Source organism: Sphaerodactylus townsendi, linkage group LG08, assembly GCF_021028975.2.
Source record: "Sphaerodactylus townsendi isolate TG3544 linkage group LG08, MPM_Stown_v2.3, whole genome shotgun sequence".
Classification (NCBI taxonomy): domain Eukaryota; kingdom Metazoa; phylum Chordata; class Lepidosauria; order Squamata; family Sphaerodactylidae; genus Sphaerodactylus; species Sphaerodactylus townsendi.
The window spans coordinates 7411525-7438558 of NC_059432.1; the positions used below are offsets into that span (position 1 = coordinate 7411525).

A 27034-nucleotide genomic window follows, 5' to 3' on the forward strand; every position below is an offset into this window, starting at 1 on the left:
CAGAATGGTGGGCACCCGGTATTGGCTAAACTTTTTCCCATATTAATAGCACCACGGTCATATCTCCATCAGACTGGAATGTCAAGAAATTATCGTTCCCATTTTAAAAAAGGTTTGTCCACAGAACCCGGCAAATTATAGACCAATTAGCCTGCTTAATGTCACGAGCAAGCTTTATACTCAAATATCTGGAGTACAAAACTTTTAGAATGGATGGATAGGGAAAATATATTGGCAGATGAATAGGCGGGCTTCCGCAAAGGCCGGTCGGACAATGGACCAGTGCCTTAATGCTTTCTAACCTGTATTTGATAGAGAAATATGTAAATATTAAAAGGATCTCTATTTGCAGCCTTCATTGACCTTAGAGCCGTGATTTGATAATGTCACACGTAGCTGGCTATGGACAAAACTAATGAAAACGAATATTGATATAGCGCCTCCTCCATCTAATTCATCAAGTTACACGAAAAATACAACTGTTACCAGAATAAAGGTTTACGCATGATGGCAGGCTAACCAGCACCCATTCCTACCAAGAAGAGGGGTGTTAGAGGTAAGGGTGTCTCCTTTAGCTCCTCATTTCCATTTTAACATCTATGTTAATACTCTTATAACTGCATTTCATAGGGGCAGATACCTAATGACCTTCCCTTACCCCTAATAAAGAATAGCCATTCTTATGTATGCAGATGATGCAGTGGTATTATATCTCTCTTGCTACAAAGGGTGGGACTGAAGAGAGCACTCGAGGATTTTTTTGACCAAAAAGTGCACAGTTGTGAAGAACTGTTAAAACATCAATTATACTCAAGACTAAGATAGTGCACTTCTAACACTAAACTCAAGAGGATCTGTAAAATGGCACCTGAAAGGGCAACAACAGATAGAGCAAACAAAATGTTCTCAAATATCTAGGAGTGGTGTACCAATGGCCACAATGGGAAGCTTCCACAGCCCATGTACAATCAGTTATTCTGGAAATGCGGCTCAAAGAAGTCTCACAGGCAATCTTGAGGTTTTTTTAGCTCACAGGGGAATGGATCTCATCCCAAGTGCAGTTAGACTGTTTTGAGGCCAAAGCCCACCATTGGACTCTTATGGTGCCTCCTGTTGGCAATGATTTCAGTGGATTTTGTTGCCATTGGAGAGAGTCCCATCGATTTTTCACAGAGATACTTTGTTCTAATAAGCACCGAAATGTCTTGCAGCCAATGTGGTATTGAAGGCTTTAAAGTTAAAGCAGGGATGGCCAAAATTGAGACCATCTTTTGGAAATTAACCAATCAAATACTGAAAACTTAAAGTGCTTTCCTGTCCCCAGGGATTAAATGCCTTCATTATTGGCAGCAACACTTCTACCCTGGATGGCTAGAAAAGATTATATCAAGAAATCTTAGACAGTGTGGTCTTGATCCCAATGCAACTTTTGGAGATTGGAAGCAACAAGAGCAATGGGTATGGTCCACTAATGTCTTACTGACATTGAGATGCAAACAGATTTTCTCCCCGGCTACCTGGTTGTTCTATATAAACCACTAAAATCATGGATAGGTATTCTCAGCTTTGCACCTTTTATCTTATCTGTAATAACATCAGCAAGAAGCGCGATGGAGGCTCACTAGGGCTCACTTCCCGGATGCCTTCCCGTCAGCTTAATCTGATGGGACGATTCCAAAATATATTCCAAGGCACAGGGAGAATACTGTGTGTAATGCAAAAGGCTCAGGAAGTAGAGACTCCAATGTCACATATCTTACTGCATTGCCAAGTTATATGAAGGTGAAAGGAAGCTATTGATCCAAATCCATTTGTGTAACACTGGTCATGTATATCCAGCATTCATAGGATAACCTGTCAGATACGAATTCTGTAAGAATATTATTAGAAGATCGTGTTTCTGCCATTTCACAGAAGGTAGCTAAATTTTGTATACTGGTGCACAACAAGTGTAGTTCCTTATTAAAACAAAGAGCTGCACTGTGTGATGAGGACTGTAATAATGCCTGAAGCTAATGTTATTTATTAATAGATTTTATAATGGATTTTAATTTATATTATATTTTTGTATAAGTGGAGTGCTATGTATTCACATGTACTCTGATTTTAAACTATTGGCTGGCCAAAAGGCCATAATAATAAATATCTATCTGGTTCAAATACCTTGGGATAACATTTCACCATAAGTTAAGCTGGACCACTCATAGGAACAATACTGTTAAAGGTTGCAAGAATCTGTCCACTTTGCCCAGGAGTTGGGCAGTTGCTGCTGAAAGCTTGCTACTTTTGTTCCTCTGTTAAAACTCTCCCCTCTGCTGGGCCAAATTCCCAGCCACTAAAGTCAGCCAGGTGAGAGTGTTTTTAGATGTTCACACCTGGCCCAGGTAAAACGCCTTTTTCCTGGTGCTCCACGGTGCAGGACATGCAGCTGCCTGTGTGTAACTGTCACCCTTAGAATGTTCGTGCCCTTAGAATGTTCACTCAGATGGCCAGATAGGAGCAGTGAAAACAGTACATAGGCAGTAACTCGAGTGGAAGTGAAACACACACACACACACACACACACGAGGGAGAGGTAAGGGAGGGAGGGGTGGCATGCAAGGGAAGAGAAATGAGAGAGGGGAGAGTGAGGGGTGGCATGCAAGGGAGGGGAGGCAGGGGGCCCAGCATCTTGATATGACCCACCCACCTTAGCGGAGGGAAAGGGAGGGGAGGGGTGGCATGCAAGGGAAGAGAAGTGAGGGAGGGAAGAGGAGTGGAGGCGTGATATGACACGGAGACTGAGACGGAGGGAGGGGGCAGGCACCCTAGAATTCCCCTGAATACCGCGGATTTACAGTTAAGAAAAATCCAGGCACGACATTACTCAAGAATTGCTTCGGTGTTGCTTAACCGTGACATACTTTGAATGGCTGCGTCACGGCCCTCAGAGGGTTTCCTCAGAAGCGACACCCATTGCCACCAACCAAACTTACTCCCAGGTAAAGGATCATGACCAGCCAGCCTAGATGTGTGGGAGGGGTGCCTTTCCATTCTCCCCCACCCCCCCGCCCAAGGTATGCAGGCACACACATCAATGACATTGCACAGTATCAGCCTGCGCGTTTCCATAAGCACGTACTGCTGGCCTCTGCAATTGATTTGCTGCTACTGTTCCTTTTCCATTTCACCACAATAAGCCACAGCAACACGTGGCTGGGCCCCGCTAGTTAGGAATAAATTATTTTTACTTTAATGTATTGTCGAAGGCTTTCATGGCCGGATTCAACTGGTTCTGGTGAGTTTTCCGGGCTGTGTGGCCGTGGTCTGGTGTGTAACAGACTTCCCTCTGGGATACACCTCTGAAGATGCCAGCCACAGATGCAGGCGAAATGTTAGGAACAAGATCCACCAGACCACGGCCACGCAGCCCCCCCCCCCCCCGGAAAGCCCACCAGAACATCTTTTACTTTATTTTATAAAATTTTGTTCTTGGTTTTATTAATTGTTGCCCAAGCAGCGGGTAATAACTTTGCAAATGCCTGCCACCCCCAAGCATCAGTCACAGACCTGACACCTTGCCAGCCTGGCCAAAGTCACCCCATTTTACCCACCCACCCCCACCAAAGCAAGAGGGAGAATCTATGGGGTCCCCCGTCCCGGAGGAGGGGGTTCGTTGAGGAACATCTGTACACGTGGAGCAGTCCTTCACCACTGTTGATTTTTCCCTTTGCATGTGGAGCTGTATTCAGGTCCTTGGTCACATGCCTGGTGGGAAGGCCTCGAAGACCCTCACAGGCGATGGTGGGTGCCCACTCCCCAGCCAGTTGGAGGACATGTCCAGGGCCCCAAAGAGGAGCCATAACCTCAGAGTGCTGTGAAGGGACCCAGGCAGGAGCACCTCTTTGTAGGGTGCTGCTTAGGATCCTGGGAGCCATTCTTGAAAGATTTTACATACTCTCCTGAGCGCTTTCCTGAGAGACTGCAGGTGGGTCTCACACCTTGAGAGCATCAGCTGCAGCTTCAGGGCCATCAATTTTTTTGTTTGAAAATTGTCCTCCTTTATAATCGTCATTCACATCTGGCTGAGTGACCCAAAGGAGGACCCAAAGATGGGTTGGAGCAGATTTTGCCCCATGATGAAATGAAGTAGCAGATTTACCAACCATTTTGCAGCAGGGAAGGCAAATTTGCAGAATATCTGCCTCTGTAGGTGAACTGTAGCCTTAACTGCTGGAAGACTATTGAAAACCTGGTCCCTGAAAACACAGGCAGGGATAGTGTGTGCTGCTGCTGCTGCCGCCATTCTGTGCATTGTAAAGCTTTGACCAAGCTTATTCTCCACTAGTTTAAAATAATCAGGAAGGCTCTGGGCTGGCACAGATGGATCTGGTTGGCTAATTTTTGCCCTGTAATAGTCCAGGGCATTTGCTAGGTTTGTGCAAACTTGTGCTGTGTTCCCTTTGTACACACAACTGGTATTTAACAAAATTCATACTAAGAAGAAACTCCCAAGCAGAATTGGCATTTCTATAGTCGAACACTTCGTCTCCAGAGGTCAGGCTTGCTCAGTCCTGGATTGCAGTATGATGTAAACCCTGTGTAGCATCTTTCACTTAACCACAGTATGTGAAGATGTGCATGCTGAAACTATTAGCAAAGATACCTTGACCTGGAGGGAACATCTATATCTGATCTTCAAAACTAGGGACCATTTCCCCAATTGTGCACCAAATTCAGCACGGGTACGCACCTAGACAAAACTATACAAATATGGGCATGATTCGAAATAGGTTTAATTGTGTCTGTGTGGAGCTGGGGTGCTGCAGCTTTCCCTAGCATGAGGGCTGTCTGGATCATTGTTTTGGCTCAAATAGTTTTTTGCAATGCCACCGCTGTAAGCGAGTGATGAGTACAACCATGGTATCCAGGTGCATGAGAGACCCATTTGGAGCACTGGGCATCGGTTTCAGTCCTTTGCGCAGTTCACCTAACAGCATTTTGATCCGCTGGATTCTGGCTTGGCTGATGGATGGCTTCTGGTTTCCTGATGACTTGAGGAGGGGGAGCATCGCAGGGTCCTTCAACTGCAAAAGCCGCATTGGGAGGTGAACGTTAGTTTCACTCTAAAACTGGCCATTGCCCTGGATATTTGAGGGACAATTTCCAGGGCTATATTTTCATCTGCAAACACTTATGGATGGAGCATTAGCCATAACTAAGTAATCTACACTTTAAGACAGGGATCCTAATCGCGGCACCTGTGGGCACCATGGTGCCCACCGACACCTTTCTTGGCACCCACCAAGTGTTTTTAGAAAGTGGGTGGTGCCAAGTGGAGCTTTTGCCTAGAAGGGCTGCTGACTGGCCACTAGAGATTGGATTGACTATGCTGGTTAAAATAATACTGTTTCAGTAGCAGTGGCCACCAGTGTTTGTTTTATTCTCTTTCTAACCCTGGTTTCTGTGTCTGCTTCAGCCCACAGTGGACAATTGTGGTTTTTGAACACAGAAAGCACTACATCAGGGATCTGGGATTGCGAATGCCTGAGCAGACCAGGTTCTCGGGAGCAGCAGCAGCAGCGCAGAAGGCCCTTGCTTTCACATCCTGCATGTGAGCTCCCAAAGGCACCTGGTGGGCCACTGCGAGTAGCAGAGTGCTGGACTAGATGGACTCTGGTCTGATCCAGCTGGCTCTTTCTTGTGTTCTTAGGGACAGGGCTGGGCAGCCACCATTCCACCTCAGGTGCTGATCATCTGGAGGCAGAAATATTTTAACAGAGAGACTCATTAAAATGTAATTACTGGCCCCTTTGGTGCTCTTCCCAAAATGGCCTAGATCCAAGAAGACAGCAGGCACTTACTTTTAGCCGAGCACCCACGTTCAGGCGGATGCAGCTATGAAGATTGGTGAAGTTTAGGAAAATCTGATCCTGGGCTTGTATTTTCACCTGGATGTAAACATTGAATTGGATCGAGATGGGCTGGAATGGAGGCGCGTGAACGTGACGCGTGGTGTCCCACCAGTTCCAGCATTTCTGTTGAAACCCCCTAACATCAAAGGAGGAGCCACTGCAAAGGTCCAGGTGCAGCCTATGGAAAGAGACCAAAATGCACAGGAAGAAGCAGCTGCCTGTTGGGGTGGGGGAAAGGACTAGGTGGGTGTTGATGGCAGCTCAACCAGCTGGAGCCCCCATCTCATGATCTTTCAGGGCCGTTGCCCACAGGTGGCGATTTGAGTCCTCTGAAACACTCAAGAAGGGCTGTGAAGAAGAAGCCTGAGCTAAGCCTGGGATGGGCTCCGACCAAAGGAGAAGAATCCTGGAAATGTTCTGACTGGGCTGGCCAACCTGCAGGGAGGGCGTGGAGATCTCCAAAATTATATTTGATCTCAAGTCTACAGAGACCAGGTCCCTGGGAGACAACTGTTGCTCCAGAGAGAGGATTCTGGAGCATCATTTATTAATCCATTTACATTCTTTATACCCACTTTTCTCCCTAGTGGGGACTCAAGGTGGCTTACAAAATTCTTCTAACTTTATCCTCATAATAACAACCCTGTGAGGCATGTTAAGCTGAGAATGTGTGGCTGGACTGAGGTCAGCCAGCAAATTTCCATGGTAGAGTGGAGATTCGAGCCTGGTTCTCCCAGACCCTGGTATGACCCTGTAGCCACTACACTGGCTCTTATACCCTGCAGAGGTATATTTCCTCCTCAAACTCTGCCTTCCCCAGGCTCTGTCCCCAAATCTCTAGGAATCCCCCACCCCGGAGTCAGCAACCCGAGTTCCAAATCTCCTTTGTAGTAACCAGCAAAGCCAAACTCTGATAAGAACAATGGTGTTCATGAGCCATGTGCTGAATCCCTCTTTTTTAACATGTGGAAAGCTGCACAAACATCACTGGTCAAGTTGGTACATATCTAAACCAGCAGTAATTAAAGAAAACCATTCTGGTGACCATTCTGCTTACCTGGTTTTTCCATTGGGGTAGTAACATTCAGCGTAACCCTGGTTGGTGAAGAACGCCATGAGCTTGTTGCAAGTTCCGTCAGCTAGAACGAGGTACGTGAATTGAACATCCTTTAAATAGGTAATGAGGATGGCAATATTTCCTGATGGGTAACTGCTTAAGAACTAAGGAAAAAATATTCTAGACATTTTACTGGAAAATCTAGGGAGTCTTCTAAGTGATAGGCTGTGCTTTTCTTTTTGGGAGGCTGGTGCTTAGAAAAAGAGGAACACCCCACCCCTCCCATTTCCTCAAGACTCAATGTGGGCGGTGATGGATGGGCTAGCAGTTTTGAAATGTCATTTAATTCTGCCCCACATACGTCTTGGTCGATTCCCCACTCACGATTAGATGCATGCTCGTCACTCCAAATATCCAGGTTTCCTGCAGAACTCCCCACTACACCAGCACCGAATGTACATTGACCCCATTTCTGTCACTCCCCCCCCCAGCACACGTTATTTTAGAACCTAGAAGGAAGTAGACCTTTTCGAAAAATGCGTGGTCAATCTGGAGTAGTGGGGAAGTTGGGGGGTGAATCCAGATTTGAACTACCCACCCTTGTGAGTGATGTGGAGCCTCCCATTCAATCCGGGCGCAGTGGGCTGCGTGCGATGCTCGCACAGCCATTTATTTTATTTTTAAAAATTTCACAAAGCTAGAATCCACATGGATACATGGCGACCTGGGGCTGTTTAGAAAGATTTTCTGCAACATAAAGGAATGGATCCACATCTGTGCGAGCGTGCGCAGAAGAACTGCGCGCAATGCCCCATTTCTGTGCTGCCTTGTCTCCGCATAGCCACACGGATCGATGAGACAAGGCAGCACAGAAATGGGGCATTGCGAGCAGTTCTTCTGCGCATGCTCATGCAGATGTGGATCCGAAGTGCAAAAAATAAAAAAATTCCGCCCCAGCACAACACAGCAGACAGCCAGTAAGCCCCTGAGCAGATCACGCGGCAGATCCGCGAACAGTAGATAATTCAGCCTGGCTGCTGCATCGCCTGGAGCAGGGGTCATTGGGCTGCAGTGGGGACCATGAAACCATGCTGAAAAGGTCCCAAATCAAACCAAACTGGTTTGTATCCACTTTCATTTTTCCAGTGGAAAATCTGTGAGTTGGATCACTTAGATGTGAGCAGTTGTATCAAAATGTCCTTTGATAAAAGCATCCCCTCCCTGCAAAAAGGAAATTACAATTGGCCAGGGAAAGCAGTTTAATCTTGCATTCTATCTAATAACATGAGAGCCAGCATGGTGTAGTGGTTAAGAAAAGGTGGATTCTAATCTGGAGAACCGGGGCTGATTCCCCACTCCTCCACATGAGTGGCGGAGATTTATCTGGTGAACCAGATGTGTTTCTGTGCTCCTACATTCCTGCTGGGTGACCTTGGGCTACTCACAGTTCTCCAGAACTCTCTCAGCCTCACCTACCTCACAAGGTGTCTGTTGTGGGGAGAGGAAGGGAAAGAAGTTTGTAAGCCACCTTGAGTCTCCTTACAGGAGAGACAGGTGGGGTATAAATCCAAACTCTTCTTCTTCTTCTTCTTCTAACTAATATTGCCCTGACCTGGATAGCCCAGGCTAGTCCTGTCTCATTAACCTCAGAAGCTAAGTAGGGTAGGTCTGGTTGGTATTTAGCTGGGAGACCACCAAAGAAGTCCAAGGTTTCTACGCAGACATAGGCAGTGGCAAAATTACCTCGGTTTGTGTCTCCCCTGGAAAACCCTTCAGGGTCACCATAACTTAGCTTTGACATGATGCAAAACAAAATATAAAAAAAATTATACTCCCTTGTATATTCAGAGCGCAACTTGGAATGTTAGCTTCCAAGTTCCTTTCAAGATGCTCTGTTACCAAGGCAGACATATTGGGCCATCTAGCTCTGCCAGACCGTTGGTGCTGAAGCATTTCCTGGTTGGGACCTTTGGCATGAAGAACACATGCTCTGCCACTGAGCCGCAGCCCCACCTGTGTCTGTCTCACTGCCTTTGATGGAGACCCATGCCTGGCATCCCTTTGAAATTGGGCTGCCACATGTTTCATGCAAATGCACCCATGCCACAGGCTATAGGTCTCCAGCATATAAACACGGCACATGTTATGACTGGACGCAAGCCAGCATTGGGTGGGGAATTTCTTCTTGTCTCTTCAAACTGGACTTCAGTTGATGAGAACCACAACTTGACAAGAATGGGGAGTTCTCCACTGAGAAAGAGAATGCCGTGCCGGAAACAGGTGCAAAGGATCCCTCCCCCTTTGTCCAACAGACCTCTAATGCTGGATACTAAACCTGGCCAGTTCCATCTGGCAGTAGAAGGATGAATATCTTTCCGTCTGGGTAGTATCTTCTCACAGGGTTGATGGGGTGGCAAATCTGAGAGAGCAGCACAAGAAGAAGGTGGGAATGGGGGAGGGAATGAAAGAGCAAGGAAAGAGGTGGAGGAGAGGAGATTTACAGCACAATCCTAAGGAGAGTCACTCCAGTCTAAGCTCATTCATTTCAGTAGGTTTAGACTGGATCACTCTGCGTAGGACCACACTGTTAACACGTAATGATGGGCACTGAAACAAAATTGATTGGAGGCAGCCCAAGGAGGCTGTACTGGAGAAGGCTGTTAAATGACAGTTGCTCCTCCTCCACCCCCACTCCCAGGCGGTTTCCGCACGGGGAAACAACAGCGCTCCAGGGATGGGAAAAAACTGGTCCCTGGGGCACTGTTTGCACAGGAGGTGCTGCTGCATTGCAGCAGTTCCGTCCTGGCTCCCCTGAAGTGGCGTCAAGCCACCGCTTCCGAAACTCGCTCGGGGGGTGAGTTTTTTTAAATACACCGGTTGCCACCCGTGACGCTCCCGAACAGCTGCCTATTCCCTGCCTTTCGTCGTTCTGAGGAGGGAAGGGGACACGCCTCCTTGCCTCCATCGTTCTGGCCAGGGAGGCATGTCCTCTTCCCTCCTCAGAGCGACGAAAGGCAGGGAAAAGGTAGCCCGCTGTTCAGGGGGCTGTGTGGCTGTCAATCATGCCGATGCAAGCCCGCAAGCCTGCATGTGCAGAAACCGCCCCAGATTCACCAGCAGTTACTCAGTTTTACTCAGTTCCCAACAGGTATTAAGTTAGTGGGAAAGGGACTGTTTTGCCCCACACTCCATCCACCTTACTTTATCAGTGGGTTTCAGAAAGAAGGTTGGACTGCCTGGCTTTAACTGAGCACATTGAAGCTTTGGAGGGTCGGCCATGATTAGTACTTGGAAGGGAGACCTCTAAGGAGTCACTATGAGGAGAAAGGGCCGTAGCAAACTACCTCTGCCTCTGGAATGCCTGAGATTGGGGTTGCAACTCAACAGCACTTGCTGCTTCAAAAAAGAAGCACAGATTCACAGCCTGCATCAATAAGAACAGCCTGCTTACTGAAAGGCAAAACAAGTCGGTCTGTCCAGACGCTCCCAATTGCAAGCGAATCCAGATGCTATTGGTGGATTCCACATAGCACAAATATAATGGGCTGAGGAAGGAAAATATCCTTCTGTCCTGGGCTCTATCCTAGGCCCAATGCAATTCAATATTTTTATCAATGACTTGGATAATGAAATAGAGGGCATATTAATCAAATTTGCAGATGACACCAAATTAGGAGGGGTAGCTAATACCCCAGAGGACAGGGGCAGGATTCAGAATGACCTGGACAGATTAGAGAGCTGGGCCAAAACTAACAAAATGAATTTCAACAGAGATAAATGTAAGATTCTATACTTAGGCTGAAAAAATGAAATGCACAGATATAGGATGGGTGACACCTGGCTTGACAACACTACATGTGAACAGGTTCTGGGAGTCTTAGTAGATCACAAACGGAACATGAGTCAGCAGTGTGATATGGCAGCCAAGAAAGCCAGTGTGATTCTGGGTTGTATCAATAGGAGTATAGCGTCAAGATCGAGGGATGTAATTGTACCTCTCTGTTCTGCATTGGTTAGACCTCACCTGGAATATTGTGTACAGTTCTGGGCACCGCAGTTCGGGAGGGATATTGACTGGCTGGAGCGGGTCCAGAGGAGGGCAACCAAAATGGTAAAGGGTCTGGAGTCCATGCCCTACAAAGAGAGGCTTAGGGAGCTGGGGATGTTTAGTCTGGAGAAGCGTAGGTTAAGGGGTGACATGATAACCATGTTTAAATATTTGAAAGGATGTAATGTCAAAGAGGGAGCAAGCTTGTTTTCTGCTGCCTCAGAGACTAGGACCCAGAGTAATGGATTCAAGCAGCAGGAAAAGAGATTCCACCTAAACATTGGGAAGAACTTTCTGACTGTCAGGGCTGTTCAACAGTGGAATTCACTGCCTTGGAGAGTGGTTGTCAGAACTCCCCTGCATAGACAATGAAACACTTGAAAGTCCAAAGATTTTGTTGCTGATGACAGGTAGAAGGCAAAAGCCTGTTCTGAACTAATCCCTCAGAACAGTTGATAATATTCAACAGTGTTTCCCTTCCCAAAAAAAAATGTGAAAGAAAACAAACTAGCATTCACTGAAACAGTTCTTCAAACCCTCAAGGTTACTGATAAGGCACCTCCGAAGGAGAAACAGAACAGCATAGCAGTAACTAGAACTTGGCAAAGCATTATCCCAAAGCAACACCCCTGTAAAAGCCCAACCCCCATGACACACATCCTGATATTCCACCTCCCTTAAGGCCTTCACCCCGGCTTGCTTGGGCATGCATGGTGAAATGCCTTGATGAGCTTTGGAGCTTGGACATCCTCAGTGCAAACCCTTTCCAACAATCCAAACATTGCAAGTGTTTGCAGAAGAAGCAAGAGTCCAGAACTTCCTGCATTTCGACGTGCTGGTCCCCATCAGTCATCATCAGAAGAGGAGGAGAAGGCGTAGGATGCCACACATCGAGAGCTGGGGCCTTTTTGAGGAGGCTGCGATGAAAAGCGGTGGATTTTACGCAACACCTTGGGCAGTTCAAGCTGAACAGTAACATCATTGATCACTTGGTTTATCCTAAACTGTCCAATGTACTTATGGCCCAGTTTAGTGTATGTATGAATGTCTCTTAAATCCTTAGTGGAAAGGTACACTAAATCCACCACAGCCAGGGAGATGCGCTTGCAGTGCTTGTCAGCTTGTTTCTTTTGCGAGTCTTTGGCTTTCTGCAGTGCACACAAAATTGGGTCCCACCTTTCCACAATCTGTTGTATCCAGTTCTGTAAATCAGGAGGCTCAACCACAGATTGCCCTAGAAAGGGAAGCGGCTTCACTGACCAGCCAGAGACCACCCCAAAGGGTGTTTTTCCCGTGCTACTATGTACAACATTATTGTAAGCGTACTCCGCATAAGGCAACAGGTCCACCCAATTATCTTGGTGGTAATTACTATAGCACCTGAGGTACGGCTCCAGTGTCTGATTAGAGCGTTCTGACTGGCCGCCAGATTGGGCATGGTACAGTCCACGCCCAGAAGCTTCAGAAAAGCTCTTCAAAACTTTGAAACAAATTGGGGGTCCCTATCTGAAATTATCTTGTCAGGAGCTGAGTGTAAACAATAGATATGCTGGATGAACAATTTGGCTAGCTTTGGGGCAGATGGGATGGTAGAGTAGGGGATAAAGTGAGCCTGCTTGGAAAACAAATCTACTACCATCCAGATCATAGTCTTGCCCTGGCTTTCCAGCAGATCCATTATAAAATCCATGGAAATCAGGGGCTAGAATAAGTTGTAACAGCCTCTGAGGTTTGTCGGGAATGTTCTCTGTCATAGCACAGGTAGGATATCCTTTCACATAAGCCTCAATATCCTTCCTCATAGAATGCCACCAAAACGCCATCAAAACCTCACAAGGTGGAGTGTTTTCACAAAACCAGAGTGACCAGCCGATTTTGAATTGTGTCCTTGCTGGATAATTTGCTTATGCAGCGCAGGCGGCACAAACAAGCAGGTGCCACGCCTCCACAGTCCATTCTGAAGCACCAAGGAAGGACTGCCTTCATCATCCAAAATGGAGCGTTTATCCACCTCCAGTAAATCAGACAGCAGCGAACTGGGAGGGGTAACAACATTGGTAGGGGGGGCGGAACTGGTGTCAATGGGCCGCCCTGACGGCAGGTTAAGGAGTGAGTCACTGCCAAGCCCAGTTGGGAGGGCATGAGAACAGTACAAGGGGCCCGCAACTCCTCCTCCCCCGCCGTCCTATACGGGAGGCAAGAAAGCACATCAGCGAGGCAGTTGGTTTTGCCTGGGAAAAAATGCACTGTGAACTTGAAACGCGGAAAAAAATCAGTCCAGCCAACTGTTTTGCAGACAAGCTAAGCGTGGCTAGGTTTTTATGGTCCGTCCAGATCTCAAAGGGGTGTTCCGCCCCCTCTAACCAATGCCTCCACATAGCCAACACTTGTTTAATGGTACCAGTCTCTTTGTCTCCTACAGTCCAGTTTAATACAGAACCAGAATTTTTTTTCGCTAAATATGCACACGGGTACAGCCTACCATCCGAACTCCTTTGAAGTTCCTAAAGCTTTATCGGAAGCATCTATATGCACCACAAATGGAAGGGTGGGATCAGCGTGCTGCAGAATCGGCTCAGTGGTGAACACTTGTTTTAAAGAATCAAAAGCCTGCTGGCAAGCTGGTAACCACAGTAAGGAGGCTCTGGGGCGGGCTGCCTCAGGGCCCTTGCCCTTAGTTTTCAACAAATTCGTTAAAGGAAAGGCCAGCTCAGCAAAGTCAGGGATAAAAGTTGGCAAACCCCAGAAAATACTGCAATTGCTTCTGGGTGGTAGGCGCTGGCCAATGCCTGGCATCCTCAATCTTTGCCGGGTCCATGTCCAACCCAGCAGCAGACACCCTATAGCTCAAAAAAACCCAATTTGTTTTGATGAAAGGCACATTTCAATATTTTCACAAATAATGAATTGTCCAACAGTCTTTGGAGCACTTCTCTTACAAAACGAATGTGAAACTGATCATCTTCAGAGTAGATGAGAACATCATCCAAATACTCCTTTGAACAATAACTTCTGTAAAACATTGTTAATTAAGCTCATGAACAACCCAGGAGCTCCACTTAACCCGAAGGGTATCACCTGATATTCAAACTGTCCATAGCGGGTGTTAGACGCTGTAAGATGTTCAAAGCCTTCCGCAATGAATGGAGGGAGCCATCCTTCTTTTTTATGAAAAGGACAAGGGCTGCAAAGCTGCTGGTGGCTTTTCAAATAAATTTTCTAGCCAGGTTTTTGTCCAAAAACTCGTAAACAGCTGTGTCCTTCACCAGGCTCATTGGATAGACTTGCCTCTTGGGCAACCTGGCCCCTGGAATGAACTCTATTTTACAGTCCGTGGTCCAATGTGGGGGCAAGGAATCACATTCCCTCTCCTCAAAAACAGTACTTAAGTCTTGATAGGATCCAGGAATGTCAGAGTTACCCGTATCATGGAGGCACCCTGACTCTTGGGGATCTGGAGGTAACTCTTGCACATGGCTGCCTCATGGAGAATCAGTAAAACGAACAATGCATTCAGCCCATTGAATAGTCAGATTGTGATCCACCAGCCAAGGCATCCCTAGCACAACCGGGTATTTGGTGGTGTTGGCAACTATAAAACTGCGGCACTCCCAATACTGTGCACACTGAATCAACACTTTCTCCGTTTTGAAACGATCCAGAGTCCCCATCATGGAGCTTTTGTCCATTTGGGTAAATTGAATAGCATGCCACAGTGGAACCATATTCAGCCCTAGCCCCTCCATCACACCGGGGTGCATAAAGCAATGCGTACACCTGGAATCCACCAGTGTTTGTTCCAGCATTCTGGTGTTCTTCGGCTGGTTGGTAACAGTCATAGACAGTACTATGGGTTTTCCCCCAGCACTCACCCCGTCGCTGTTTGCTGGCATATTCTCGGGAGGCCTGGCTGATGAGACTAAACCAACACCTGTCCCTTCACTTTCAGAATCCACAAAGGTGGGGTTGATCTCCTTTCTTGATTTTATTTGACTTGCCAGTTCAGCCTGGCAGGCAGCCACTAGATGCCCACTCGCCCCGCAATACAAGCATAGGCCCATCCGCTGTCGACGGGCATAGGTGGATTCTTCTTCCACTGCGGCTGGGTGGCTTGCGGGATCCACTTGAGGACTGCGGTGCACCAAAAGGTCCAGTTGGCTTTACTTCGAACTATTTGACTACAGTCATTCGGGCATCGGTGTCACCTGCCAGCATAATCCAATCTCTCAGGTTGGTTGGGTTTCCGCTCATCAGTACCCATTTACGTAATTCCGGGTTCAGAACCTCTGTGAACACATGTACCAGAATTTGGTCGGGCCAATCTGGAATTCTGCTAGCCAGCACATTGAGCTGTTCGGAAAACTCCACAAATGGCTTATTTCCTTGACTCATCTTTATAATCTCCCACTTAGCTTGTTCCTCCATAAATGCGTTTTAGAAATGGCTGCAGAGAGCTCTTAGAAATCTGGGTAGGGTGCGCAGTCTGTCCGCCTGTCGATGAAACAGTTCCTCGTACCAGTCGGCAGCTGCTCCCTCCAGAAGTGCTTCGACATCAGGGACTTGTTCGGTTTCACTACAGTACTGCTGGCCATAATCTTGCATATGGGCATCCACTTGAATGAGAAAATATGGTAGGAGTTGTGGTGATCCATTGAAACGCACTGTCATCCACCTTCTTCCTGGCGTGGGAGCGAGTGTCAGATCCCCAATGATTGAAACAACACCTTGTAGAGAACAGAGGTTTATTCATCCTGAGGACAGCTTGGAAAAGCCATGATTGTCTTTTCCTGCGCATACAACAGTATATCATAGCAAGTTACACTCCTCCCATGTGAACAGCAGCAGAAATATGCAGACAGTATAAGAGTATTAGACCGTTAGGACTGACCTTGACCAGCACCTGCCGGCAAAAGCAGTTAATCCTATCCCCCAGACACCCAGAAAGCTAAACCAAAGGCATCCTGACACTCCACTTCCCTTAGGGCCCTCCCCCCCATTTGCTTGGACAAGAATGATGAAAAGCACGAATGAGCTTAGGTGCTCTGATGTTCTCAGCTAACACCCATTCGTCATGTCCAGGTAACAACCCTTTCCAGGACACCAAGTACTGCAAGCGGTTACGATAGATGCGAGCATCGTGGATAGCAGAGATCTCATAATGCTTCTCTCCATTAATCAGGACTAGAGGAGTTGTAGATGCCATGAATCCGGTGGGGGTGCCTTCTTGAGCAAACTGCAATGAAACAGGATGAATTTTATGTAAGGATTTATGTATGTATGTATGTATGTATGTATGTATGTATGTATGTATGTATGTATGTATGTATGTATGTATTTATTTATTTATTTATTTATTTATTTATTTATTTATTTATTTATTGTTTGGTTTTGTATACCACCCTATCCCCGAAGGGGATGGGCAAATCTAACTCAGCAGTCACATCATTAATCACTCTGATGATTTTATAAGGCCCAGTATATTTGTATCCAAGTTTGGTGGGTTTATGAATGTCTCTAAGATTCTTTGTGGATAGGTAAACCATATCTCCAACCACTAGAGGGAGGTCACTTCTACGCTTGTCAGCCTGATGCTTGTAAGTCTTTTGCGCTTTCTGCAGCGCCTGTTGAATGGCAGGCCAACCTTCAGAGAGTGAATGAATCCACTCCTTAAGTTCTGGGGGTACAGAACTCCCTTGAGGAAGAAAGGGAATGGGTTTGGCAGAGCGTCCTGAAACAATTTCAAACGGTGTTTTGCCCGTACTGCTATGCACAGCATAATTATAAGCGTACTCAGCAAAAGGCAGTCAATCAACCCAGTTGTCCAGCTGGTAGTTGACGTAACAATGAAGATACTGTTCCAAAGTCTGATTAGATCTCTCCGATTCCCCATCAGATTGAGGATGACAAGGAGAAGAGAGAGCCTGATCTATGTTCAATAAAGAAAAAAAAGCTTTCCAGAACTTGGAAACAAATTGACTACCACGGTCAGATATTATCTTATCAAGGGCTGAATGTAATCAATAAATATGTTGCACAAACAATTTTGCCAGTTTCTGGGCAGTGGGAATTGATGCACAAGGTACAAAATGAGCCTGCTTGGAAAACAGGTCCACTACCATCCAAATAACTGTTTTGCCATTGCTCAAAGGGAGATCGGTAATGAAATTCATAGAGATTACTTTCCAGGGTCCATCCAGGGACTCCAGTGGCCAGAGGAGCCCGTAAGTTTTGCCCGGAACTATTTTGGCCATTGCACAAACCGAGCAGCCTTTAATATAAATCTCAATGTCTTTGCTCATCATACGCCACCAAAACTGCCAGCGCAATAAATGCAATGTTTTCACAAACCCAAAATGACCTGCCACTTTGGAATCATGTCCCACTTTGATGACGTCTGTCCGCAAAGAGGGTGGGACATATAACAAATCCCCCTTAACACCAACGTACGTCCCTCAGTTGAAGGGAAACACCACCCTCCTCAAGGGGAAGTGTGGACTTTCCCACCTCACGAATGCAAAGCCAATGGAGGTGAAGGAGGTGTTGTTTGCAGAGGGCGGGTCTGGGAGCGAGTCACCGCCTTGCCTAAGTGGGAAGGCGAAAGGATCATGCGGGGCGTTTGCAACGTCACTGAAGCATCCACCCCTTCAGGCAGGCAAGACAGGGAGTCAGCCAATTTATTGGATTTGCCTGGGAAAAAATGTACTGTGAAGCGAAAACGGTTGAAAAAATCAGCCCAACGGATCTGTTTGGCAGTGAGCCGCCCAGGCATACAGAGGGAAGCCAGGTTTTTGTGATCAATCCAGACTTGGAAGGGGTGTTCCGCCCCCTCCAAAAAATGTCGCCACACAGAAAGAGCAGTTTTGATAGCACAGGTTTCTTTATCCCCCACTGTCCAATTCAGTTCAGCCCCAGTGAATTTTTTGGAAAGGTAAGCACAGGGGTAGAGGGAGCCATCTGAGCCGTGCTGTAGTAAAACTGTCCCAAGCGCCTTATCCAAAGCATCTACATGAACAATGAAAGGGAGGGAAGGGGGATGGCGAAGAATTGACTCAGTAGTAAAAGCCGCTTTGAGAGTCTCGAATGGCTGCTGGCATGTTGATGTCCACGGCAGGGGGGCACCTGGACGAGAAGCATCAGAACATAAGAACATAAGAACATAAGAACAAGCCAGCTGGATCAGACCAGAGTCCATCTAGTCCAGCTCTCTGCTACTCGCAGTGGCCCACCAGGTGCCTTTGGGAGTTCACATGTAGGATGTGAAAGCAATGGCTCTTCTGTATTGCTGTTGCTCGAAAGCACCTGGACTGGTGTTAAGGCATTTGCAATCTCAGATCAAAGAGTGATCAAGATTGGTAGCCATAAATCGAACTTCTCCTCCATAAATCTGTCCAAGCCCCTTTTTAAAGCTATCCAGGTTAGTGGCCATCACCACCTCCTGTGGCAGCATATTCCAAACACCAATCACACGTTGCGTGAAGAAGTGTTTCCTTTTATTAGTTCTAATTCTTCCCCCCAGCATTTTCAATGAATGCCCCCTGGTTCTAGTATTGTGAGAAAGAGAGAAAAATTTCTCTCTGTCAACATTTTCTACCCAATGCATAATTTTATAGGACTTCAATCCTTATCCCCCCCCTCAGGCGTCTCACTCTCAAACTAAAAAAAGGGGTCCCCCCAAGCGCTGTGCCTTTCCTCATGGGAAGGTTGCTGCAGTCCCTTCAATCATCCTCATTAAGCCCTTCTCTGCACTTTTCTATCTCTTCAATATCCTTTTTTTGAGAATGTGGCTGACCAGGTGAACTGAACACAATTACTCCAAGTGTGCCAATTAGCGCCACAGCTTTATATAGGGAGCCATGACAGTCTTTGCAGTTTTATTCTCAATTCCTTTCCTAATTATCCCCAGCATAGAGTTTGCAGCACTGCAGCTGCCATACATTGAGTTGACATTCCCATGGAACTATCAACTAAGACGCCCAAATCCCTTTCCTGGTCTGTGACTGATAGCACTGACCCCTGTAGCATGTATGTGAAGTTTGGATTTTTTGCCCCTATGTGCATCACTTTGCATTTTGCTACATTGAACTGCATTTGCCATTTCTTAGCCCACTCACCTAATTTATCAAGGTCCGCTTGGAGCTCCTCGCAATCCTTTGTGGTTCTCACCACCCTACATAATTTGGTATCATCTGCAAACTTGGCCACCACGCTACCCACCCCTACTTCCAGGTCATTTATGAATAGGTTAAAGAGCACTGGTCCCAATACGGATCCTTGGGGGACACCACTCCCTACATCTCTCCATTGTGAGAATTTCCCATTTACACCCACTCTTTGCTTCCTGTTTCTCAACCAGTTTTTAATCCATAGGAGGACTTCCCCTCTTATTCCTTCAATAAAGAAAATAAAGAACCCTTTCCTTAGTACGAAGCAAGTCAGTTATTGGGAGGGAGAGTTCAGCAAAGTTCGGTATGAAATCACGGTAGAAATTTGCAAAGCCCAAGAACGACTGGAGTTGCTTCCGGGTACGGGGAAGGGGCCAATTTACCACATCAGACACCTTAGAGGGATCCATTTCTAGTCCAGCAGCAGAAACCTGATAGCTCAGGAAGTCCAGCTGAAACTGGTGGAAAGCACATTTGGGCAGTTTGACAAAGAGGGAGTGCTTCAATAATTGCTGCAGCACTTCCCTCACCAAGGCAATGTGAGATGCCTCATCTTCCGAATAAATTAAAACATCATCCAAGTAGACAACGACTCCCTTGAACAGCAAATCATCCAGAACCCCATTGATTAAACTCTGGAACACCCCAGAAGCCCCGCTTAATCCGAATGGCATAACCAAATATTCATATTGACCATAGCGGTTGTTGAAAGAAGTTAAATGTTCATAACCTTCAGCTATGCGAACACGGTAGTGTGCTTCACGTAAATCCAATTTGGTGAAGATGCCACCCTTCCCCAGGTTGGACAGTAAATCTTTAATTAGGGGTAATGGCTATTTATTAGTATTAGAAACAGTGTTCAGTCCACGGTAATAAGTACAAAGTCTCAGGGACCTATCCTTCTTCTTGACAAAGAAAACCGGAGGTGCAAAACTACTACGGGTTTTCCTGATAAAGTTGCACGCCAAATTCTTCTGGAGAAATTCCTGCAAAGTAGCGTCCTCTGGTGGACTCATGGGGTATAACTGTCCTTTCAGCAATTTATCACCTGGGACCAATTCAATTTTACAGTCAGTGTCTCAATGTGGGGGAAAGGAATCACACTCTTTTTCCTCAAAAACCTGCCACTACTGATAAGGCGTTGGGACATCATTCTGCAATGCTGACACAAAGTTGCCATAGCTGAGTGGGGTGAGTGTCTCACGGGGTTGCAATGACATATTCATTGATTGATTGATTGATTGATTGATTGATTGATTGATTGATTGATTGTATTTATAAACCGCCCTCCCCCGAAGGGCTCAGGGTGGCGAACAGAACAAACAAATAGAGCACAAATAAAATCAAAGTTAAATATAGCTCTATATGCTAAAATTAACCCCATTAAAATGCAGCATCCTAATATCAAAATTAACAATGGCGACCTACTAGCAATCCCCTAAAAAGAAAAAGGGGAGGAGAAGGGGGGGAACGGCAGGGTCCACAGATGTTATAAGAGAGGAGAGAGGAGGGGGGCATCAGCGGCCGGACCCCCCGAAAGGCCCGGTGGAACAGCTCCGTCTTGAAGGCCATGCGAAATTCTTTAAGATCCCGCAGGGCCCGTGTAGCTGGAGGTAGAGCGTTCCACCAGGCAGGGGCCAGAGCTGTAAAAGCTCTGGTACGAGTGGAGGTCAGCCGCATCATTGAGGGGCTAGGGATCACCAGCAAATTTGCCTCTGCTGAGCGCAGAGGCCGATTTAACTTTGATTTTATGGTCACCACAAGGATGCTTTGTAAAAGTGACTGCATGATCCGCCCATTGAATGTGTGGATCGTGATCAATGAGCCAGGACATTCCAAGGATCACAGGGTATTCTGATATATTTGCTATGACAAAACTCCTGCGTTCCCAATGTTCAGCGCATTGGACCAGTACCCGCTCGGTTCAAGTGTTTACTGGGGGTCCATGCATCGGGCTTCCATCCATATAGTCTTAAGATCTAGACCCTCCACAACACTGTGGTACATTAGACAATGGGAGCAACCGGAGTCCACCAAAGCGTGGACTTTCATTTTGGTTCCTTTGGGCCCATTGGAAATGATCAGGGGTAAGATGATAGGTTCACTCACCCGGTCCGAGATATCCTTAGTAGATTCTTGGGTGGCTTTAGCATAACTTTTGCAATCCTCGTCCAATGAATTGTAATCCGGCTCTGCGGTCAGAGCTAGGCAAGCTGTTCCCTTCTTAGGGTTTCCCTTGGCTGTTGTGTCGCTCCTTCCCAAAATGGGGGTCTTCACCGGCTGCTTCGCTGGGCAAGCAGCGGCCAGATGACCTGATGCCCCGCAGTACAGGCAGAGCCCTAAGCAACGATGTCTGGTGTTTTCGGACTCCAAAATTTTCTGATGTGGAAACAACTTTTTCAGGGGCCCAGTTCTCTGGGTCGTCGGGGGTTTTCCTGCATACACTTTTGCTTTGTGCATCCGAGCACTGGACATGCCAGCCAGCATGATCCAGTCCATCAGAGTATCAGGACTGTCGCGCAACAGAGCCCATCTCAGCAATTCAGGATGATGGGTCTGTTTAAAGGCACAGACCTTGACAGGATCATCCCAATCGGGGATTTCGCTGGCAACAGTGCGAAAATTCTCCACAAATTCCACGTAAGGCATGTTGCCCTGACACATCATCATAAGTTCCTTTTTAGCCTCCTCTCCCATGAAGGGGCTTTCAAACCGGCGCCTGAGACCCATCATGAAGTCCTGAAAGTTCTGTAACTCCACAGCCCCTCTCTGGAACAGGCTCACATACCATTCTGCAGCTGCATCTTCCAGAGCAGCACCCACCTCGTACGTGCGTTCAGTATCATTCAGGTACTGACGATCAAATTGTTGCATGTGGGTACTGACTTGCACCAGGAACGCAGGCAGCAGCTTCTGTGATCCATCATACCAAGCATTGAATGTACTATGGGTGGCCACCAGAGGGGGGTACCCGTATGGTGGACCCATCGGATACCTGAATGGGGGCTACATCAGGAAGAGAGGGGGTGCTGGGTACACGGGAGGAGCAGGCTGAAAAGGGAGCAGCAGCGGCACGGGTTGCAGTGGTGGAGCAAGACGAATCAGTGGAGCAGGCTGACCCAGCGGAGCAGGCACCGGCTGACCCGGTGGAGCTGGTACAGGTTGATTGGACCCTGGCTGCACCGGATGGCCAGGGAGAGAAGCCCCAGCGGTTGGCCCCCAGCCGGTTGACCACCCATGGGTCCTGCCTGCCCTGGCCCTCTGCCTACAGGTTGCTCATTGCCAACCCCAGCCCCCTGAGGCACTGGCTGGTCGACTGGAGGTCCAGGAACCTGCTGCTCTTGATCTACTACTCCTGCCACTGGGGTCTGCTGCTGATCCACTGGAGGTCCCGTGGGTGGGACCTGTTGCATTTGAGCCAGCCACTCATCCTCACAAGCTTGGCGGATTTCAGTACGCATGTCACCAACTGCCAAACGCAAATTGTCCATATCCCGATCCATACACGATACTCCAACCATTCAGCTTCCCGAGTGAAGAAAAGGCACCACATCTCCAGATCTGTGCCCGCAGGTGTGGAAGGAGGCAGATCAGGGACTGCTGACCCTTTCTTGAGGGGAGCCGTGGCCCATATAGGATCCTCGTCAATATCCAAGAGGGGAACAACCGGCACAGTGGAAGTAGCTTTCATACGCACAGTAACTCCCTGAAGCAGCAGTGCAGAGAGGAACCGATTGACTCCAGCCAATGGTCCCTCCTCAGCCTGCAGCAGGGACGAAGTGGTCTGTCTGGTCTTCCCCATAATTCACTAAGGATCACAGGCAGCCAACCCAGAAACATCCATCCGAAGGGTGACCGACCGTGAGGATCAAAAGGGAGCCTCGCAAGTCCTTGAAGAAATGCAACTAAGTATTTCAAATGTGAAACCTCAGCTCCAGATGTGAGCATGAAGTTCAGCATGATGGTAATCTTGGCTTAATGTCAGATCCCCAATGATTGAAACAACACCTTGTAGAGAATGGAGGGTTATTCATCCTGAGGACAGCTTGGAAAAGCCAGAATGGCCTTTTCCCACGCTTACAACAGTATATCGTAGCAAGTTATACTCCTCCCATGTGAACAACACCAGAAATATGCAGACAGTCTGATAAGAGCAAGAGACCGTTAGGACTGGCCTTGACCAGCACCTGCAGGCAACAACAGCCAATCCCATCCCCCGGACACCCAGAAAGCTAAAGCAAAGGCATCCTGACAGTGAGCATGGACATGGGTAGGATCTGGATCTGCTGTATACGAGCTGCCGGCGGAGCCTGTCTCTGGGAGCCAACCCCCAATGGGGCTGAGCCATTTATGGCGCTGGTCCCCACCGGGACGGATCCAGGTGGTGCTGTGGGGCCGGTCCCTACCGAGCTGGTCCCCATTGGTAATTTGGATTCGTCTGCAGAGGCATTGATCATCTGGGTCAGTCGCACCTCTGCAGTTTGAGCTCTAGTTTGTAAAAGTTCCATTTCACACTGCATTTGTTGGAATCTTTCTTTGTACTCAAGCTTTTCTCATGCCCAGGAATCCCCCACCCCAGTATTTGAGTCAGAGCCCTTTTCCGACGATCCTGCAGTTGCTGTGCACACTGTTGGGGCTGGCCACACTTGAGCCCTGCATCTTTCTTTCCGGGTTTCTTGCTGCTGGGCGCGTTCTTCTCTGGACTGGATCAGTTCTGCCCAATATGACTCAGGTTCACCACAACAGTGCCCCCGCTGGCCTCAATCCTCTCTGTACCAATCCAACCCTTCCCAGGGCCTTCTGGAGTGGGGGGCCCCCAGGGGCCCATCAAATGAGAAGATTTGTAATCCAAGGGATGGCACCCATAGTCCCAGTACCAATCAGCTGGAGCATCCTCTCCAGAGACTGTCCACTGTATTGATTTGTAATCCACAGGTCCTTGACCGAAGTAAGGGTTTCCCTGGCCCGACTGTCAAATGGCGATGAGTGCACAGACGGGCCCCTGCTGAAACCAAACGTGCTACGTCAGGGCGCTGTCTTCTCCACTAGAGGAGCTGCAGAAGCCATGCCGGACTTCAAAGCTTCATCCTCCTCCTCCACGTCTAGAAGCACAGAAAGCCTCTGTTCCATCACGGGGTTAGGGACCTCTGGCAGAGGGCCTCCTGTAAGTCCTTGAATGAATGCTAAAATCAGCGATAAAACGTGCGCAACCTCAGCCGGCGATGGAAGCATCAAGTTGGCCATTTTTAGAGAGAACAGGCTTAGTGTCAGAACTCACCTGCATAGACAATGAAGCACTTGAAAGTCCAAAGATTTTATTGCTGATGACAAATAGAAGGCAAAAGCCTGTTCTGAGCTAATCCCTCAAAACAGTTGATAATATGCAACAGCATTTCCTCTCACCCCCACCCCACGTGTGAATGAAAACAGACTAGCATTCACTGAAACAGTTCTTCAAACCCTCAAGGTTACTGATAAGGCGCCTGCAAAAGAGAAACAGAATAGCATAGCAACACCCCTGTAAAATAGCAACCCCCACGACACATATCCTGACAGTGGTGGAGTCTCCTTCTTTGGGGGTTTTCAAAGGCTGGAGTGCTTTGATTGTGTGTTCCTGCACGGCAGGGGGTTGGACTTGATGGCCCTTGTGGTCTCTTCCATTTCTTCCAGTTCTATGATTGTATAGAAGGAGACTCCACCACTCTCTGAGGCAGTGAATTCCACTGTCGAACAGCCCTGACAGTCAGAAAGTTCTTCCTAAATGATTCTATGATTCTATCCTGTTTTGGGGAAGAACTTCACACAAGCCTCTTCTCCAAAACGTGCTCAGTCTGTTCTATTTGTTTCAATCCAGGTCTTTGTGCAAAATTCTGGGTTTCAAACGCTTTCTGCTTGTCTGGGTGAACTATGGCAGCAGGAAGCTTCCAATTTCCCCCTTCATCCCCTACTTGAGTGGATTCTCTAGAGAATCCACTTAAATGGTGGCCACTATGGTCAGATGGGGGGTGATTCTCAGTTGCAGAGGGGAGATTCTTGATTGTGTAGGGGGGGATCTCTGCTGCCCACCATTCAGAGGTTCCAAGCACGGGCGGGGGCACTGTATGGCCACAGAGGTCCCCTTGAGGCCTTCAAAGCTACACAAGCATCCCGGAAGAAAAAAAAATCCCTGTGTGAAGGAGCTGCAGCATTTGCTGCTGCTTCCTGAATGGGCAAGCTTCTTATGTGTGAAGGGGGAATGGGGGAAATGGGTCCATTCATGAGTTACACTTGCTATGAATGAGCTGAGCGGAATGCACCATCCAGATGCTCCCAACTGAAAGCAGTGGGCAGGCCCACAGACTGAGGAGGGGATCCCGGGTTGGAAGGGGGAACAATTGGATGGCTGCCCAGTCACCCCTCACCTAAGATCTTAGAGTCTGATGATGCAAGAAACTGAGTCATGGCCCCAAGGAAGGAGGCAAATGGGAGAGATGAGCGGTAGAGCTCGCTTGACCTGTGTTTGGATGGTAATGGAGAGGCAGATATTATTATTATTTATTATTATTATTTATTAGGTTTATAGACCGCCCTCCCCCGGAGGGCTCAGGGCGGTGATACCAGCCCACCTCTGGAATGCAGCCACCCCATCTTATCCGGGAGGGGGCACAGCAGGGATTGGGGGCTCCAACACACAAGCCCCTTGCATTCCACCTACCTTTGCTTGCTCCGGTTTGAACTCCACATCTATCTTCAGTAGTTCTTTGGGACGTGGACGTTTCTTAACAGCAACAGGGGGAGGTTTGGGAGCCTCGTTAGACAATTTGAATCCGAGTTTGACCCCTGGAATTGTTTCAGGAGAACATAAGTCAAACACTTGGGCAACCCCATGGATCACGGAAGAGCTGTGCTCGGAAGACACATTATTGCATTGAAGAAGAAGAAGAAGAGGAGGAGGAGGAGGAGTTTGGATTAATATCCTCCCTTTCTCTCCTGCAGGAGACTCAAAAGGGCTTACAATCTCCTTGCCCTTCCGCCCTCACAATAAACACCCTGTGAGGTGGGTGGGGCTGAGAGAGCTCCGAAAAGCTGTGACTAGCCCAAGGTCACCCAGCTGGCGTGTGTGGGAGTGCACAGGCTAATCTGAATTGCCAACTGATTTCCCCTTCCAACCAGGCCAGGATCTCCTGGGCCCTCTCATTTCAGGATCACTCACTTCTATGCCCCACATTCCCACCCCCAGGGCTGCAATGAAAGAAAAGTTTTATCCCGCCCCCCACCCCCCACCCCCCACCCCCGCCTTGATTAGAAATTGGAGGATATTGAGCTGGGACGGGTTTCCTCAGAGAAAATATGTCAGAAAATGTTTCAAGGTGAAGAGCAGGGTTGCCAACTCCAGGTTTGGAAATTCATGAAGATATTTGGGGGGGCTGGGGGGCAGAGTTTGGGGACAGATGTGATGTCGGCTGGGATGTGATGCCATCGAGGCCCCCTGCGGAGCGGCCATGTTCTCCAGGGAGATCTAATCTGTCAGCCGGAGATCAGTTGTAATTCCAGGAGGTCTCCAGGCACCACCTGGAATTTGGCAACCCCTTCCAGGGTGCAGTGTGTGATGGGGAGACCGCGAGTCCCTCGAAGCTGGAGGGCTGGCAGAGCGGGATGGGGGGGCCACAGTTTCTGAAAACGAGGCTGGGCTTGTACTCACATGTGTTGAACGTCATGTATTGCTCAAAGATTTCCTTGTAGTTCTCGATCCCGTGCTCTCGGAGCCTAGCGGGAAGAAACGCACACTTTGAACAATCATTTTCCATGTAATACTTGGCAAGTATAGGAAGGGAAATTCAGCTGGAGAAAGGATGGAAGAGATACTTTGTGTGCTCTGTTGCCAATTCTGGGT

At 47.9% G+C, this 27034-nt stretch overlaps 1 protein-coding gene across 1 annotated transcript in view; it reads right to left on the reverse strand.

Moving 5' to 3' along the window:
• Positions 1 to 4763: 4763 nt before the first annotated feature.
• ERICH6B (glutamate rich 6B) overlaps positions 4764 to 27034 on the reverse strand; it is a 59496-nt gene continuing 37225 nt past the window's right edge. Inside the window, exons 11-16 of the mRNA XM_048505891.1 lie at positions 26843 to 26907; positions 25856 to 25980; positions 9282 to 9370; positions 6952 to 7104; positions 5844 to 6072; positions 4764 to 5066 (exon numbers count right to left, since the gene is read on the reverse strand). Of these exons, the coding sequence (XP_048361848.1) occupies positions 4836 to 5066; positions 5844 to 6072; positions 6952 to 7104; positions 9282 to 9370; positions 25856 to 25980; positions 26843 to 26907 (892 nt within the window). The 3' untranslated portion in view covers positions 4764 to 4835. The remainder of the gene's footprint in view (positions 5067 to 5843; positions 6073 to 6951; positions 7105 to 9281; positions 9371 to 25855; positions 25981 to 26842; positions 26908 to 27034) is intronic.